This window comes from Nipponia nippon, unplaced genomic scaffold, assembly GCF_047370975.1.
Source record: "Nipponia nippon isolate SJK-2023a ecotype South Korea unplaced genomic scaffold, ASM4737097v1 scaffold_5, whole genome shotgun sequence".
In the NCBI taxonomy this organism is placed as follows: Eukaryota; Metazoa; Chordata; class Aves; order Pelecaniformes; family Threskiornithidae; genus Nipponia; species Nipponia nippon.
The window spans coordinates 3,355,339-3,367,639 of record NW_028262369.1 but is presented as its reverse complement, the minus strand read 5'-3'; the positions used below and the strand labels follow the sequence as shown (position 1 = coordinate 3,367,639).

The 12,301-nt window shown below is 42.8% G+C and overlaps 1 protein-coding gene across 1 annotated transcript in view; it reads right to left on the bottom strand.

Annotated features, from left to right (window-relative positions):
* The window catches only part of APOLTP (apolipoprotein lipid transfer particle homolog), a 110,585-nt gene extending 104,589 nt beyond the window's left edge, over nucleotides 1-5,996 (bottom strand). Inside the window, exons 1-3 of the mRNA XM_087733037.1 lie at nucleotides 5,942-5,996; nucleotides 2,681-2,731; nucleotides 902-1,062 (exon numbers count right to left, since the gene is read on the bottom strand). Coding sequence (XP_087589163.1) covers nucleotides 902-1,062; nucleotides 2,681-2,731; nucleotides 5,942-5,996 — 267 coding nt within the window. The remainder of the gene's footprint in view (nucleotides 1-901; nucleotides 1,063-2,680; nucleotides 2,732-5,941) is intronic.
* Nucleotides 5,997-12,301: the final 6,305 nt, after the last annotated feature.

Below are 12,301 nucleotides of genomic sequence, written 5' to 3'. Positions count from 1 at the left end.
ATTGGTTGGCATATCTTAGGAGGCCTCAAATTAAGATAAAGAGCTAGAAGTTGGGGAATCCAGCCACTGATATTGTAAGGCAGAAGAGAGTGATTCAATCTGAAGACAGTACCCAAGTTCTCATTTTTCGTGTAAAGTCACGGGATCACTGGCCAGTTAATTTTATCCATATGGCCATGTTAGGACAGGGATAACTATCCTATTCTTCGTTGGCCTCACGTATATGTGTATATAGGACACACATGTCAACCCCCCGCAGAACCCATGAATTATCCCCTCTGTTAACCTGAAGGGAAATCAAGGCAGATGAGAGAAGTTTATTTTCCATGCTCCCCTGCTAAAGCACTGTAGCTCTCAAACTGACCTGCGGCAGGGCTCACCCCAGGAAGAGGTCTGTAATTTGAAACTGGTCTGTTGCTCTTGTCTCTGAGTGAGATCTCCCGGCGAGATCAATGGAGTGTTACAAGACTGAATTTTACACTGTGCTAGGAATGGCACCGATCCAGCACATCCTACAAGTTTCTCGAGTTCTCTTTAAAATGCTTGCTATTTTTAAATTACTGCTACAGATACGAAAGTGCTTAAAAATAAAACAAGTTCCTTTCAGAGGGACTAGCTTCATTGCCAGTTCTGCACTTCATGTGACAAAACAGTGAAACTGTCATGCCACTTAGGAAACAAAACAATGATCTGTTTGATCTGCCTTTTAAAACTGGCCAATACTTAATTTGAAGCCATGCCGCATCAAAGCAATTCTGCAACTGTAATTATGAGATCCAGAATTGAACCGGGCTTTCATTACAAGAAAAACAAATGTTCTAAATGTAGCAGTAATCCCAAAGAAAGATGCAGTTCCACGTTCGCTCATCCCAGTCACTCAGACGATTATGACAATACTCACTTTCAAAACCATCTGGCAATTCCCCAGTGCCTCAATGATCGCTGTGCTCTCCAGAGAGATGCCACTGCTTTTGTTCGTACTTCCCTGCAGGAACGTGCTGGTGCCTGCTGAATACCTGTAGCTGTATCTAGCTCTTTTGGGGAAGTACGATGCACTGTGTCCTAGGAAACAAATAAAAAAAACCCTTTTTTTAGTCTATTAGGCTTCCCCCTCCCCCTATTTTTTTTTTCCACTTTTTAATCTTTTGGCCACTAAAATCAGCTGAACAAGGGGCTGGATATTCAGAATGTTCCCTTCCCACTTGGACTTACAATTGAAAGAACTGGGTTTCTGAAAGCACCCTGCATGCTAGCGATAGCTCCTGTATGGAAAGTGAAAAGAATTCCCCTCTCTTCCTAAGCACATAACCTCACAATTTCCATCGAGGCAGGAATCTAATTTCCAAGAGCAGAAAAGGAATGCAATGCATTTATGGCATGATGCTCTTTCGACACCTTTCAGAGAGCATCAAAGCAGGACCTTTTTGCAACAGCAAGATGAAAAAGATCTGCTGATGCATTCGGTGCTTTTCATGCCCGTGCTGTGGCTACATATATGCAGGCAAACCAAATGACGTGCTTTTTAAGTAAAGACCTTTGGTTCTGAAAGCCTGCCTGAAAAGATCCACGCTGAGAAAAAGAAAGCACGGAAAGATAAAGATTAATTGCATGAAGACATTGTAATGATCTGGCGTGTCCATGGGTAGCACTGTCTTCTAGTGAATAAAATGTCAGACACCCTCATGTGTGCTACATGGTCTCTGTATTCCTCCAAAAAAAGGAGATTCTCTTCTAGACCAGGTGATAAGAATTAACCCCGAAGGGATGAGATGAGAGTCATAATACCTTCAATGCCATACGTTTTGGTGGCTGTGGTGTGTGAGATTGTAACACATATGGTGTCCCTAAAAGAGAAGACATCATGGTACAACCTTAACAGGGACCACTGAAGTGCAGAAGAGGGAAAATTCAAAGAAAATACTCTCCCTTCCCTCAGATGAAGAAGACAACACCTAGGAAAAATGACCACTGTGGCTCCCATAATAGAGAGCTGCTTTTTCTCTGCCTTACAGCGGCACTGCAACACTCGAGCACTTTCAACGACAAAGCCACAGAGAGGTGAAGTACAAATGAAGGGTCTCTGAGCCGCACTGTCTGAGTAGGGAGCAAAGAGGCTAGGGCAGGATCTCCTTGGGAGAAGAACATCCATGTCCTCCCCTTGCTGTTACACTGAAAAGCACTTTTGCACATTCAAGTACCTGCTAGCAATGTAAATGAGAAGCATAAGTTACAACTACACCTCACGCCATTCAACCAAACCTTTCCAGGTCAGTTCCAATATCCTGTCTTCCCATCTGTTCCTCCTTTGCAGAATAGAAGTTTTGTGCCTGCTCACTGAAGGAGAAGACTTTCTTCATGCCTGTTTCAGTATGAAAGGAGCTAACACTGCGTACTGGTAAAAAAGACACTCAAACGTGGCTGGGTTTTGTCCTGCACTGGTTTAGTAGTTTGCTTAGCTCTAATGTCTATGAGTTTTCTGAGTTCACAGAATGCGAGCTTTAGGCAGGTCTGGGCCTGGTAAAGCTTAGTGGAACTTCTCCGCTACTTCCATGAATGCTGATCACTCAGACATAAGGATCATTCTTCTAAGAACGCAACATCCCTGCTGAAGAGAAAGACGTTTTCAAATCCCTCCTTCCTTATCACATGCAAGGCCTGAATAAAATCTTGTTTTACTCACCTACGCACTCTGCAAAACAGGAAGATCCATAACTTAAACTCTCCAAGGATCCTGCAATGACAGGTAAGATAATAGAAAAGCACTGAAAATTTGTGTGCAGCTCAGGACAGACCCGCTGCTTTTCAATTACAATGAAATAACTGAAACCAAAGCATGGCCCTCAAAAAAAAAAAAAGAAAAGAAATCCATGAGAGTTTTGCTACGAAGTATAAGGGGACAAAACTTTGCTCTTGCCCCTTTCCACACATCTATATCATACAAGCACATACATAAAGGAATTACATGCCTTAGCGTATTGAGGTAGGTATGGAAATGCAACAATACCATGGATTACCAAGCAAACTAAATAAAGGGGTTCTTAATCCAAGACAGAAATATGCATTTTATACACCACACTTCTTCACATCTGTAGGCTTTTACCTTTATTGCAGTTAGGGAAAATTTCTACTCAGCTAAGACTTTTATTGCATGTGGCCATTCAAGAAATCATAAGTGTCATTTAAAGCAGAACAAGAACAAGCTTTACTGCCCAAGGAAAACTTTTCCAGCACCAGCACACTAAGGAACACTTAAACATCACAACTCAAGGGCTGCGGCAGTTGGTTAAGACATTCTTTAACACTGGGAAGCCTGTTCTCCAGCATGACTTTCGTTCAGGCTTTGACTGGGAGCGCAGCGAATTCAAGGGGATGCAGAACACACTTACACCACACAGACGGAATTGCTTCAGGTTCGCATTGGCAAGAACAGAGGAAACAGTCGAGGCTGCTACGTACAGAGCCTCCGTTCCTTCTCTTCGTCTGCACAGCAAACTAGCGAGACTCTCACTCTAATGATCTGATGCTGAATGACCTTAAATAAGCCTGGCAGAATTACATCCGTCAGTTATAGCAAGCACTGCTAGACAGCATAAAAGTCCATGATGAACTGGAAGAAAAATTCTGGTTTCGCAGAGAAGTTAAGCAACAGTGACGTTTTTAGGGTATCTCTTTCCTGTGCACCACTGTGATTGCCTCTACAAGCATGATGCCTGCGCACCCGAAGGGCTAGGCTGCTGTAAATCATGCTTCAGCACATGAAGCAAAACCACGGCAGATTGCTTTCACTCCTGGCAAATACACAGGTACTGCGTCGAAGACTGGCCTACTGGTCCCGACCTCTTGAGAACTTCTGTGATAAACCTGAGCTGAATTACAGGAATTTTGAGAGAGGAGCCCCACGATGGACACATGTGAGATGCACGTTCCAGGACCTGATCCTGCACTGCTAATACTCTCCAGCACTCAACTCAGCAAGTTACCCCGAGACCTAGATATTGATAGGAACGTGCACGTGGCAAAGTCAGTCAGACCCCAGCTGCTCATATGCACTGCCGTGATATATGAGGAACAGCCAAGAGCAAATATGTGATCCTGCTGCACTTCAATACACCATGCTTGTATGTACCGTAGTGAAAGAAAATGCTACTTTACTAATTAAAATACTAATTAAAACATTTAAATTAAAGTATTAGAAGCATTCAGCCCTAACTTGCCATTATTGATAAATCTTTCTTAAAAGTAACTCCCACAAGAAGTTCAATAGCAATCATCATCGCCCCCAGCCCCTGTGCTATACCATACGCTACTGAACCTCCCTGTTAAGCCGTAACCAACACCTCTGCGTTGCTCAGCTTTGTCTCCCACTGGAGACAGAAGTTAAAAGAGCCTCTTTATTCCGGTTCTGTGCTTTTGGATGTTTAATATATGCCATATGCCTGAAGGAAATGTTCTTGTCAAACTACTACACTTAAAAATCCACATTTATATTATTCATTGGAACCGTATTTTCCCTTCTCTTAATCCCTTTTTTTGAAATGTCAAAATTATTGGCAGGAGGAAAGAAAGGAATTCACTGGTTTTGGAACAAAAATAAGAAAGTGTTTGTTTCTTCAGCACCCACTCAAGCTTATACACATTTCTATTCCCAAGTTAAAATTTAAGTTTCTGGAGAGTAGAATTACATTTTTCTTGAAAAGGTCTTACCCCACATTTATATTTTCCTCCCAACAAATGTTCCTTTTTATTTTGCAGAACTAATTCTCTATATGGAACTTCAGGGTTTACCTTTAAAAAGTATGAATAACATGTTATTTTCAAGCAAACTTGGTCCTAGTGCTACAGATATCTGCAAAACTAGAAAACTTTCTAGCATAGAGAGACCAGGTCGTGAGAATTATCACTCGACTATTAATTTTTATAAATATACCTATCTATAATAAAAGATGCATTAACTTTAACATTCCAAACACACTGCATTTGGAGAGAAAGAAATACACTTCTCAGTCTCCTTGGGGGAAAAAATCATCCCTAATTATGGAGCGGGTCAGGTAAGAAAAGGGCTATCTACCTCACCCTTCTCTTTTAAACAATGGAAAAAAGCAGTGTTAAGTTAATGACTTTTAAAGAAATCAGTACAAATTATTCAGCAACCTTGAAATAAATACGGTGAGACAAACTTGGAAAATTCATCTCTGTTATGTAGCATCGGATTTTTAAGATGCTGAGCGCACCTCTCCAGGACCAGATTTAAGAGCTCTCTCAGCTCCCGTGTGGAAACCTGAATGCTGTGCTCAGCCTTTTTAAACGTGCTTACCACAGAGAGGTAGTGTGGCAGGCTGAGCACCTTCGACAATCAGGCACTTTGTTAATTTTGTTAAGGTGCCTAAATTTGGAGTTTCTGCTCTTTGCTTTGTTCTTTTTGAATTTTAAATTTTCTTCCATGATTTATTTTGGTTCTAAAAAGAGCATTCACTTATCTCTTTCCAGTTGACAAGAGTAACAAAGGACCACATCATTGACATTTCATGACCTAGTCACACTTTTCGGAATCCTTCATCTGCCAAATACCAAAACGAGCACGGTTTCAGAACACGATACCGATATGTTATTTCCAGGTGAGATAATGAATTGACTGGCACAATCTCACTGTTTCTGCTGCTTTCCCTAGTAATGCTGAAGGACGATGCACAATTTAACTGCACTCCTTTGCAGGTAGGGTGCTCTCCCACCTGCCCAGTACCACCCAGAGAGCTCTGTAAAGCAAATTGCTCCACTACACTGAAAATCAACACAAAGCTGCTACAAGAGTTACTGCAAACCTACAAGTTGTAACGTAATTTACGGCATCTCAGAAGTTTTGCTAGTGACATCATTCCTTAGCAGAAGTATTTTGCATTGAGAGATATCAATCTTAGCAGAGCGAAAAGTTTCTTCTACTTACTCCCTGAAGCTCCTGCCACAACAGCACAGAGTAAAGTGATGGCGTGCAGCCCCATGGCCCTCGAAATCACCTCCTCAGCCCAGAAGTTAACAAAACCACATCAGTTCTCCTCTCAAAGGCACCTCTGAGCAAGGCAGTGAAAGAAAATTTCCTTTACAAAGCAGGAGCTCACTATTTCAACTCCCCTCTTCCAGCCAGAGGAGGGGCTCTGGCAGGGCAGCCTGCAGAGGGGGGGAGTGCGTGCCTATAGTAAGGGGGAGAGAGAGACACGCAAACATCTCATCCGTTCTCCAACAGCATTTCAGCCTTTTCGCAAAAAAAAAAGAGAATTTAACTCATTAGGAATTTCACAAAACTGCAAGGAGAAAAAATTAAGTATACAGCATCGTAACATAGCAAATGCTCAGACCAATCCCACGCAGTAAGTTTAAAATAAATAAATAAACTAAAAAATCACCCCAGCAAACGTTCCCTGATGATTAATCAATCAAAAAGCACACAGGATGAAAGCAAAAGCTTTGGGGCTGAAGGCAAGGTGTTTCCCTTGGGAGCAAGCAAGTTCATGGGAAGCAGCTCATCCCTTCAGCCAAAGTCCCAAACCTAAGATGGATGAAACTGTGCACGAATAATACACAAACCCACTAAACTCCAGTCCTTCTGGTAGCAACCAGGTTTTTACAACACGTCAGACATAGGTCTTCAGGGTTCACTGAGCTTGCGATAAAGACCTTCCACTCCCGCCTGAGGGAGATCCACCACCTACCGCCTGTTCTACTGACCCATTCTTCGAGACCTGGGGTTCTCGTCATACGCCTTCCCTGGCGGCCTATGGCCGTGTTTACTCTGCACACCTAACAGGATCGATGATCGCTTATGCCACGGAGGCATCCTCAAAACTCTGTTACGCTTGTGCGCCAAGAGCTTCTGAAGGAAGCCGCTGTGGACAGGCAAAGAGTTACTTTCTCCTGCTGCCATGTCTTAACCTGCTGTAAGCCTCTCTGGTTTACCCTGAGCTACTGGTTACTTCACACCAGATTCACAAGCAGAAATCATAGATAACAATCCCACTCACCGGTAATACTCTCCCCCTCTAAGCTTGTGTTGTCACAGCCTCTTGCCTGAACTTACCTTCTCCATCAGGTAACATTTGCTCAGTTCAAAATGCTTATAAATTTACTTAAAGGGAAAGCAACTTTTCACATGTGCTTTGCATAGATTGATGACCAAAGAAGATGAGAGAGAGCAAGTCAAGTCTAAAGAGTTAATGAAATATTCTATGACAAAAGCTGGGTCCCTCTATCCAAATCCCAGATCTACCAGACGCCAAACTCTGGGACAGCTCAGGTCTGAAACTGAATTAAAAAACAAAACAACTTTACAGATTGCATACAGCGGCTCGGATTTCCTATGATCAACCCAAAGTGGTAACTGATAAAGCCTTCTTCCGTCTCCACTCTGATTCTTCAGAATACTCTAATTTTGAAACTGCTTCAGAGATTTCATTGTGGAAATCTTGCGACTTGCTGAGTTTGCTATTTTTACTCTGCCAAGTTACTCAGTCTTCTATTCGTTCTAATTTTTCATTTTAATATTACAGCTCATCTGGGCATAGTACGTGCTCCGTACGTTACCCCGCAGTCATTCAGCTCTTGGTCTACTATCAGCAATGTGGATAGAAGCAGGTAAGTTAATAGCTGGGCATAAAGATAAAAACATGATGAATTTACCAGAAAATTGCTATATTGTGACAATTCTTTTCTTGAATCACTACTATTGCCCATTCTCCACAGTAGTCTGACTTTTAACTGCTTATATAGCAAGATATTTCAACACATTTCACACAGCTGTTGCAAAATAACTTGAAAGCATAAAACTTAGACTGAAGTCAGTGGGAATGTCAAAATTGGAATTAGAGGGAATTTCTGGCTTATCATGACTCTCCTGAGAACCGCACAGCCCAGAAGCAACAAGTTACAGGCAGCGTTTGTGTGCTGAGCATTGGTAGCCCTACCCTCATATTAAGAACAACATTTGTAATCCACTGGAGAGGCCAACATAAGCTCCTTTTTATATGAATTTGACACTTTATAGTAAGTTTTCCACTTAGTTTATGTTAAGCTCATGTATGGCACCAATGTCCGGAGTCAGCAGAGTACATAAATAGGTGCTTAATTTTAAGCAGAAGCACACGCCCAAAATTAAGCATGTGCTCAAATCTAAATGCCTTCTTGGAACAAGGCCGTTTTATTAGTCATTTCATCCCCTGCTCAAATACCAGAAGCAGTTTCAGAAACCTTTTTGTCTCTAAATAGCTAGACTTGCCTTAGAGAGCTATGGGCAGGTTTCTCATTTAAAAAAAAAAAAAATCAAATTTTCTCTTTCAGTTACATTTTTAGTTTTCACCCAGAATAATTCATGCAGGTCACAGGCAACTCCTCTCCAACAGGGAGGGAGCTTTAGGAAAGAGGGTGGCCAGGAAAGGTTGTATGAACCATGCTGAGACAGTCTGTGCCCAAAGCCCCTGAAACAAAGCGGGGTCTAACCAGATGGACCAAAAACGTCAGACCTGTCCACAGGACCGCAGCACACGAGATTTTGGGATGCCTCAGAGCTGCTGCGCACGTGCAGGCCAACAACGCTGCATGTATGTCTTATCACGTGGCAAGAGAGTGTCTAAGAGGTGCCACAACTGGCATCGCACTAAGAAAACTGGACTCCTCTGATCAGCTTTTTGGTAAGGTGCCATAGCGTTCAGTAAGAGCCATGTTTTATAGCTTTAAGACAGACATTAGCATTTCAATCACATTTCTAGAGTAACAACCTTTTCATGCAAAAATAGCTGGTGTACCATAGAAGAAGGGTTCTCTAAGAATTAGCGAACAAACTTTCTCAAAAAATTCAAGAGGGAGCAACAGTTTTCATTTGTAAATGCTGGACATTAATGCAGTTACAGACACACTTCATTTTAAGCACAAGCAATCTTGTCAAATGTAAAGGATCAAATAAATGCAGACACACAACACATGCTTGAGCACAGTTAAGAGAAACTCAAATGTCTGTAAGAACAGAGCAGCAGCTCTTCAGAAGTCTCTACCAGAAGCCACCAGTGATCCCGGTGTCCGAGAACTGGACAGGTCCAGCTTCAGACACCAGCACGACCTCAGTGCAGCCACGTCTCTCCCTTTCTGATACCAAACTGAGGATCAACAGCCAGTAGTAACACTGTGAGCCACAGCCTGAATATTGACATACAAGATCCATGCAAAATAACGGACGCAGTGAATTTCTATGTAAAAACGTTAATTACAGAATAGGTTACATGTCAACGTGTTAAGAGACTCCCAGGTCAGGCTCACATTCATACTCGGATTCAGGCTGTGATCCCAAGGTATGTTATATATGGAAAGGACTGCTGCAACAGGGAAGCTCGAGGATTTGGGCTTTGGCTTAGAGAAAGAACATAGAATTCAGTGTTACCTGGTAACTGCATGTAATTTGCTATTTTGTTCAAATTGTCTTGCTCTGCTTTTTCAGTTACAGCTGTAAATCATACTTTCCAAAATAACCAAACTTGCATTTTAATTTCAAGTTTTCGCTTTGCAGCTTCCCATTTCCTAGGGAAGAAACTATATTAATAAAACAGACAAAAAAATATCTTATTGTAGGTGTATGAGCACACTCAAGAATTTATAAATCTGAACGAACTTGAATCTTGACCATTTCATACACCAAAGAACGAAGTTCACAAACAAAACTCCAGGGCGTTTTTGTTGAAAACATTTCAAATTGCTTTTTTCAGTATATCACAGACTTTGGGGCCCTTTGTATTGAAACTTCAAAGTTAGAAATTAAATGCCTGATTTGCAGTAGAGTCTTGAATACATGCAGAAGCCAAACCTTTAAGATAAACCACAGCATAACATCAGTGTCCTGGGTACCCGACCAACATCACTCATTTGAGTGGGCTGGTAAGTGCAGGACGCAGTCCAAGACTGAAAAACAAGCTCAACATCTTTTAAGCATTTTTTTCCCTACCTCCCCCAAAATGAGATTTTTCTAAAAAAAAAAAAATAATAATAAACAAAAAAAATAAAAGCACCACCCCCAAAACAGGCAGATAAAGAACGTCCCAAAGAGAAGTTTCCACCATAGTGCTGTCCTAGATAATCTTAAAATATTGAAGAAAATCAGGCACACGTGCTGCAAACACACCAGTTTAATGACACACAGGAGACAGACACTGGTGGTAAGTCCGATAAAAGTATTCATCCATTTAAATGGATGTTGTACTCAAGTTTGCAAAATGAATTTAATCAAAAATACCATCTAGCACACAACAGAGTAAGGATGTCCATGGACATCTGAAAACTCTACGTTAGCATTGCCAAGAAAATCTGAGCTTTAACAAGCTGGTGAAGTCCATTCTGTAAAGGTCCTACAAGTTCTTTTAGATTAATGTTATAAAACTCACCTAACAGGCAAAAGCAGGAGGAAAGTCCCCAGAGCCGTGGCTCCAAACTTGCACCTCTGAGCGCAAACACCTGTGATGGCGGCAGGGGCTGCTGCGGCTCCCACAGAGCCCGCCCAGGCTGCCTGCACGCAGGTGTGCCAGTTCGCACACACCTGTTACAAATAGTTGTAATTATTTGGTGCCTTGACCGATTTTACTAGTTCTGGGCCCTATAATAAGACCTGACAAGAAACTTGCCGCACCCTACCGCCGCCAGAGCAGGCAGGTGAGGCGCAGGCCGCGGCGGGAAAACCCTCACAGAACGGAACGCTTCCCAGGGCAGAGCTTCGGGGAAAGTGTTCCCAGTACGTTATTTCCCTGGGGAAAAAAAGCCCCAAAAACTGAGTAGCGCTGTGGCACACGTACATTTTTCAGGCTGTCTACTAGGGGGAAATCAAGCGATGAAGGGGAGAAGCGCCTGCCCCAGGGCCGTGGCGGTTGCCGCACGCCACACCGCCTCCCCACCGGACCGACCCCAAACGCCGCCCTCACCAGGCGCAGAGGGGAGGCCGAGAAACCCACCGCATGGCTGAGGCGAGAAGACACCGTGGTGAGGAGGAGGAGGAGGAAAGGCTGAGCAGAGGCTGAGGTGGCCCCGCCGCCCCCCCAGCAGCAGCAGGGGCCGGGTGCTGCTGCCACGGTGGAACCGAGCACCGAAAAGCACCAAGAAGGGTAAATAAGCTACAGCTTTGCGGAAATAGAGGGTGATCTCGCCCACCCGCTTGGTTTACATTCTTCACCATTATTTATTTATTATCCCAGAGTGAAAAAATTCTTCAGTGCTGCTTTGTGCAGAACTAGAGCACCCGATGGAGCATGAGCCTAAGGGAGCTGTTGTACAAGCAGCTGCCAAGACGCAGACGGAGCGGGACAGGCTTTGCCTGCCTCCCTCCTCAGGGTAGCGTGCCAGGAGAAAGCGCTTCAGAGGCTTCGTGGAGCAAGAGAGAGAAACCACTTTGGGTTGGGTTGGTTTGGTTTTTTATCCCCCAATGCTTTTGTGAAATCCCTGTTGTTGTCACATTTAAACGCACCATGGCTTTAGATCTAGAACAGTGTCTGTCATGCAGCCCGTTAATGCCATAATCCTCAGGAGATCATTGAAGCTCCTTTTTTTTTTTTTTCGTTACAGAGACCAAGATGTTGCATGAGGCAAAACATCCAACTGCAAAAGGACTTTCAAAAAGCCTCCTACTCAGTCGTCGTTTATTCTAGGCTTGAGCCCGACTACTTTTAGCACCTCCAAACCACACAGCCACCTGTTCAAACAGACACTAGATTTGCACATTCTTAAACAGCAACAAAGATTCATAACAAAAATCAATTATAAGCGGTAATAAGAAGCACTTCCTTTGAAATCAGCAGGTTTCATCATGCGCCTTTGGTGTCCTGCTTTGAAAAAGTAGTGAGACATGCATTGGAGAATTTATTTCTACACTGGATTCACAGCTGACACATCATACACGAGGGTATTCCCCTCACAAAAATACATTAGAAGTCATCCTAAAGATAATGAATTTGTATCACGTTGCAGGATCTTATAAAGAAAATAGGAACACAAAGGTTAATTTGCTATAAAATACAATTCACTTGAGCTATAAACACTTCACACCTTTGTCACGGTACTCGCACTTTAGTTTTTATTCCTAGGATGACAGTGTATGCTCCGTTACTCACCTTTTGCTGCTCAGTTATGAAGAGTAATTAATTGTGTTTGAGTTCACAAATCACAACTCATTTCTTCAAAAAAGAACTTGTGGTTAGACTGCCAGAAGTGCTTTCACAAACACTGCAACAAATAGCTTTTTGAAACCGCTCTGCTCTTGCTTAACAACTCCCTCTTGTAAGGCTAT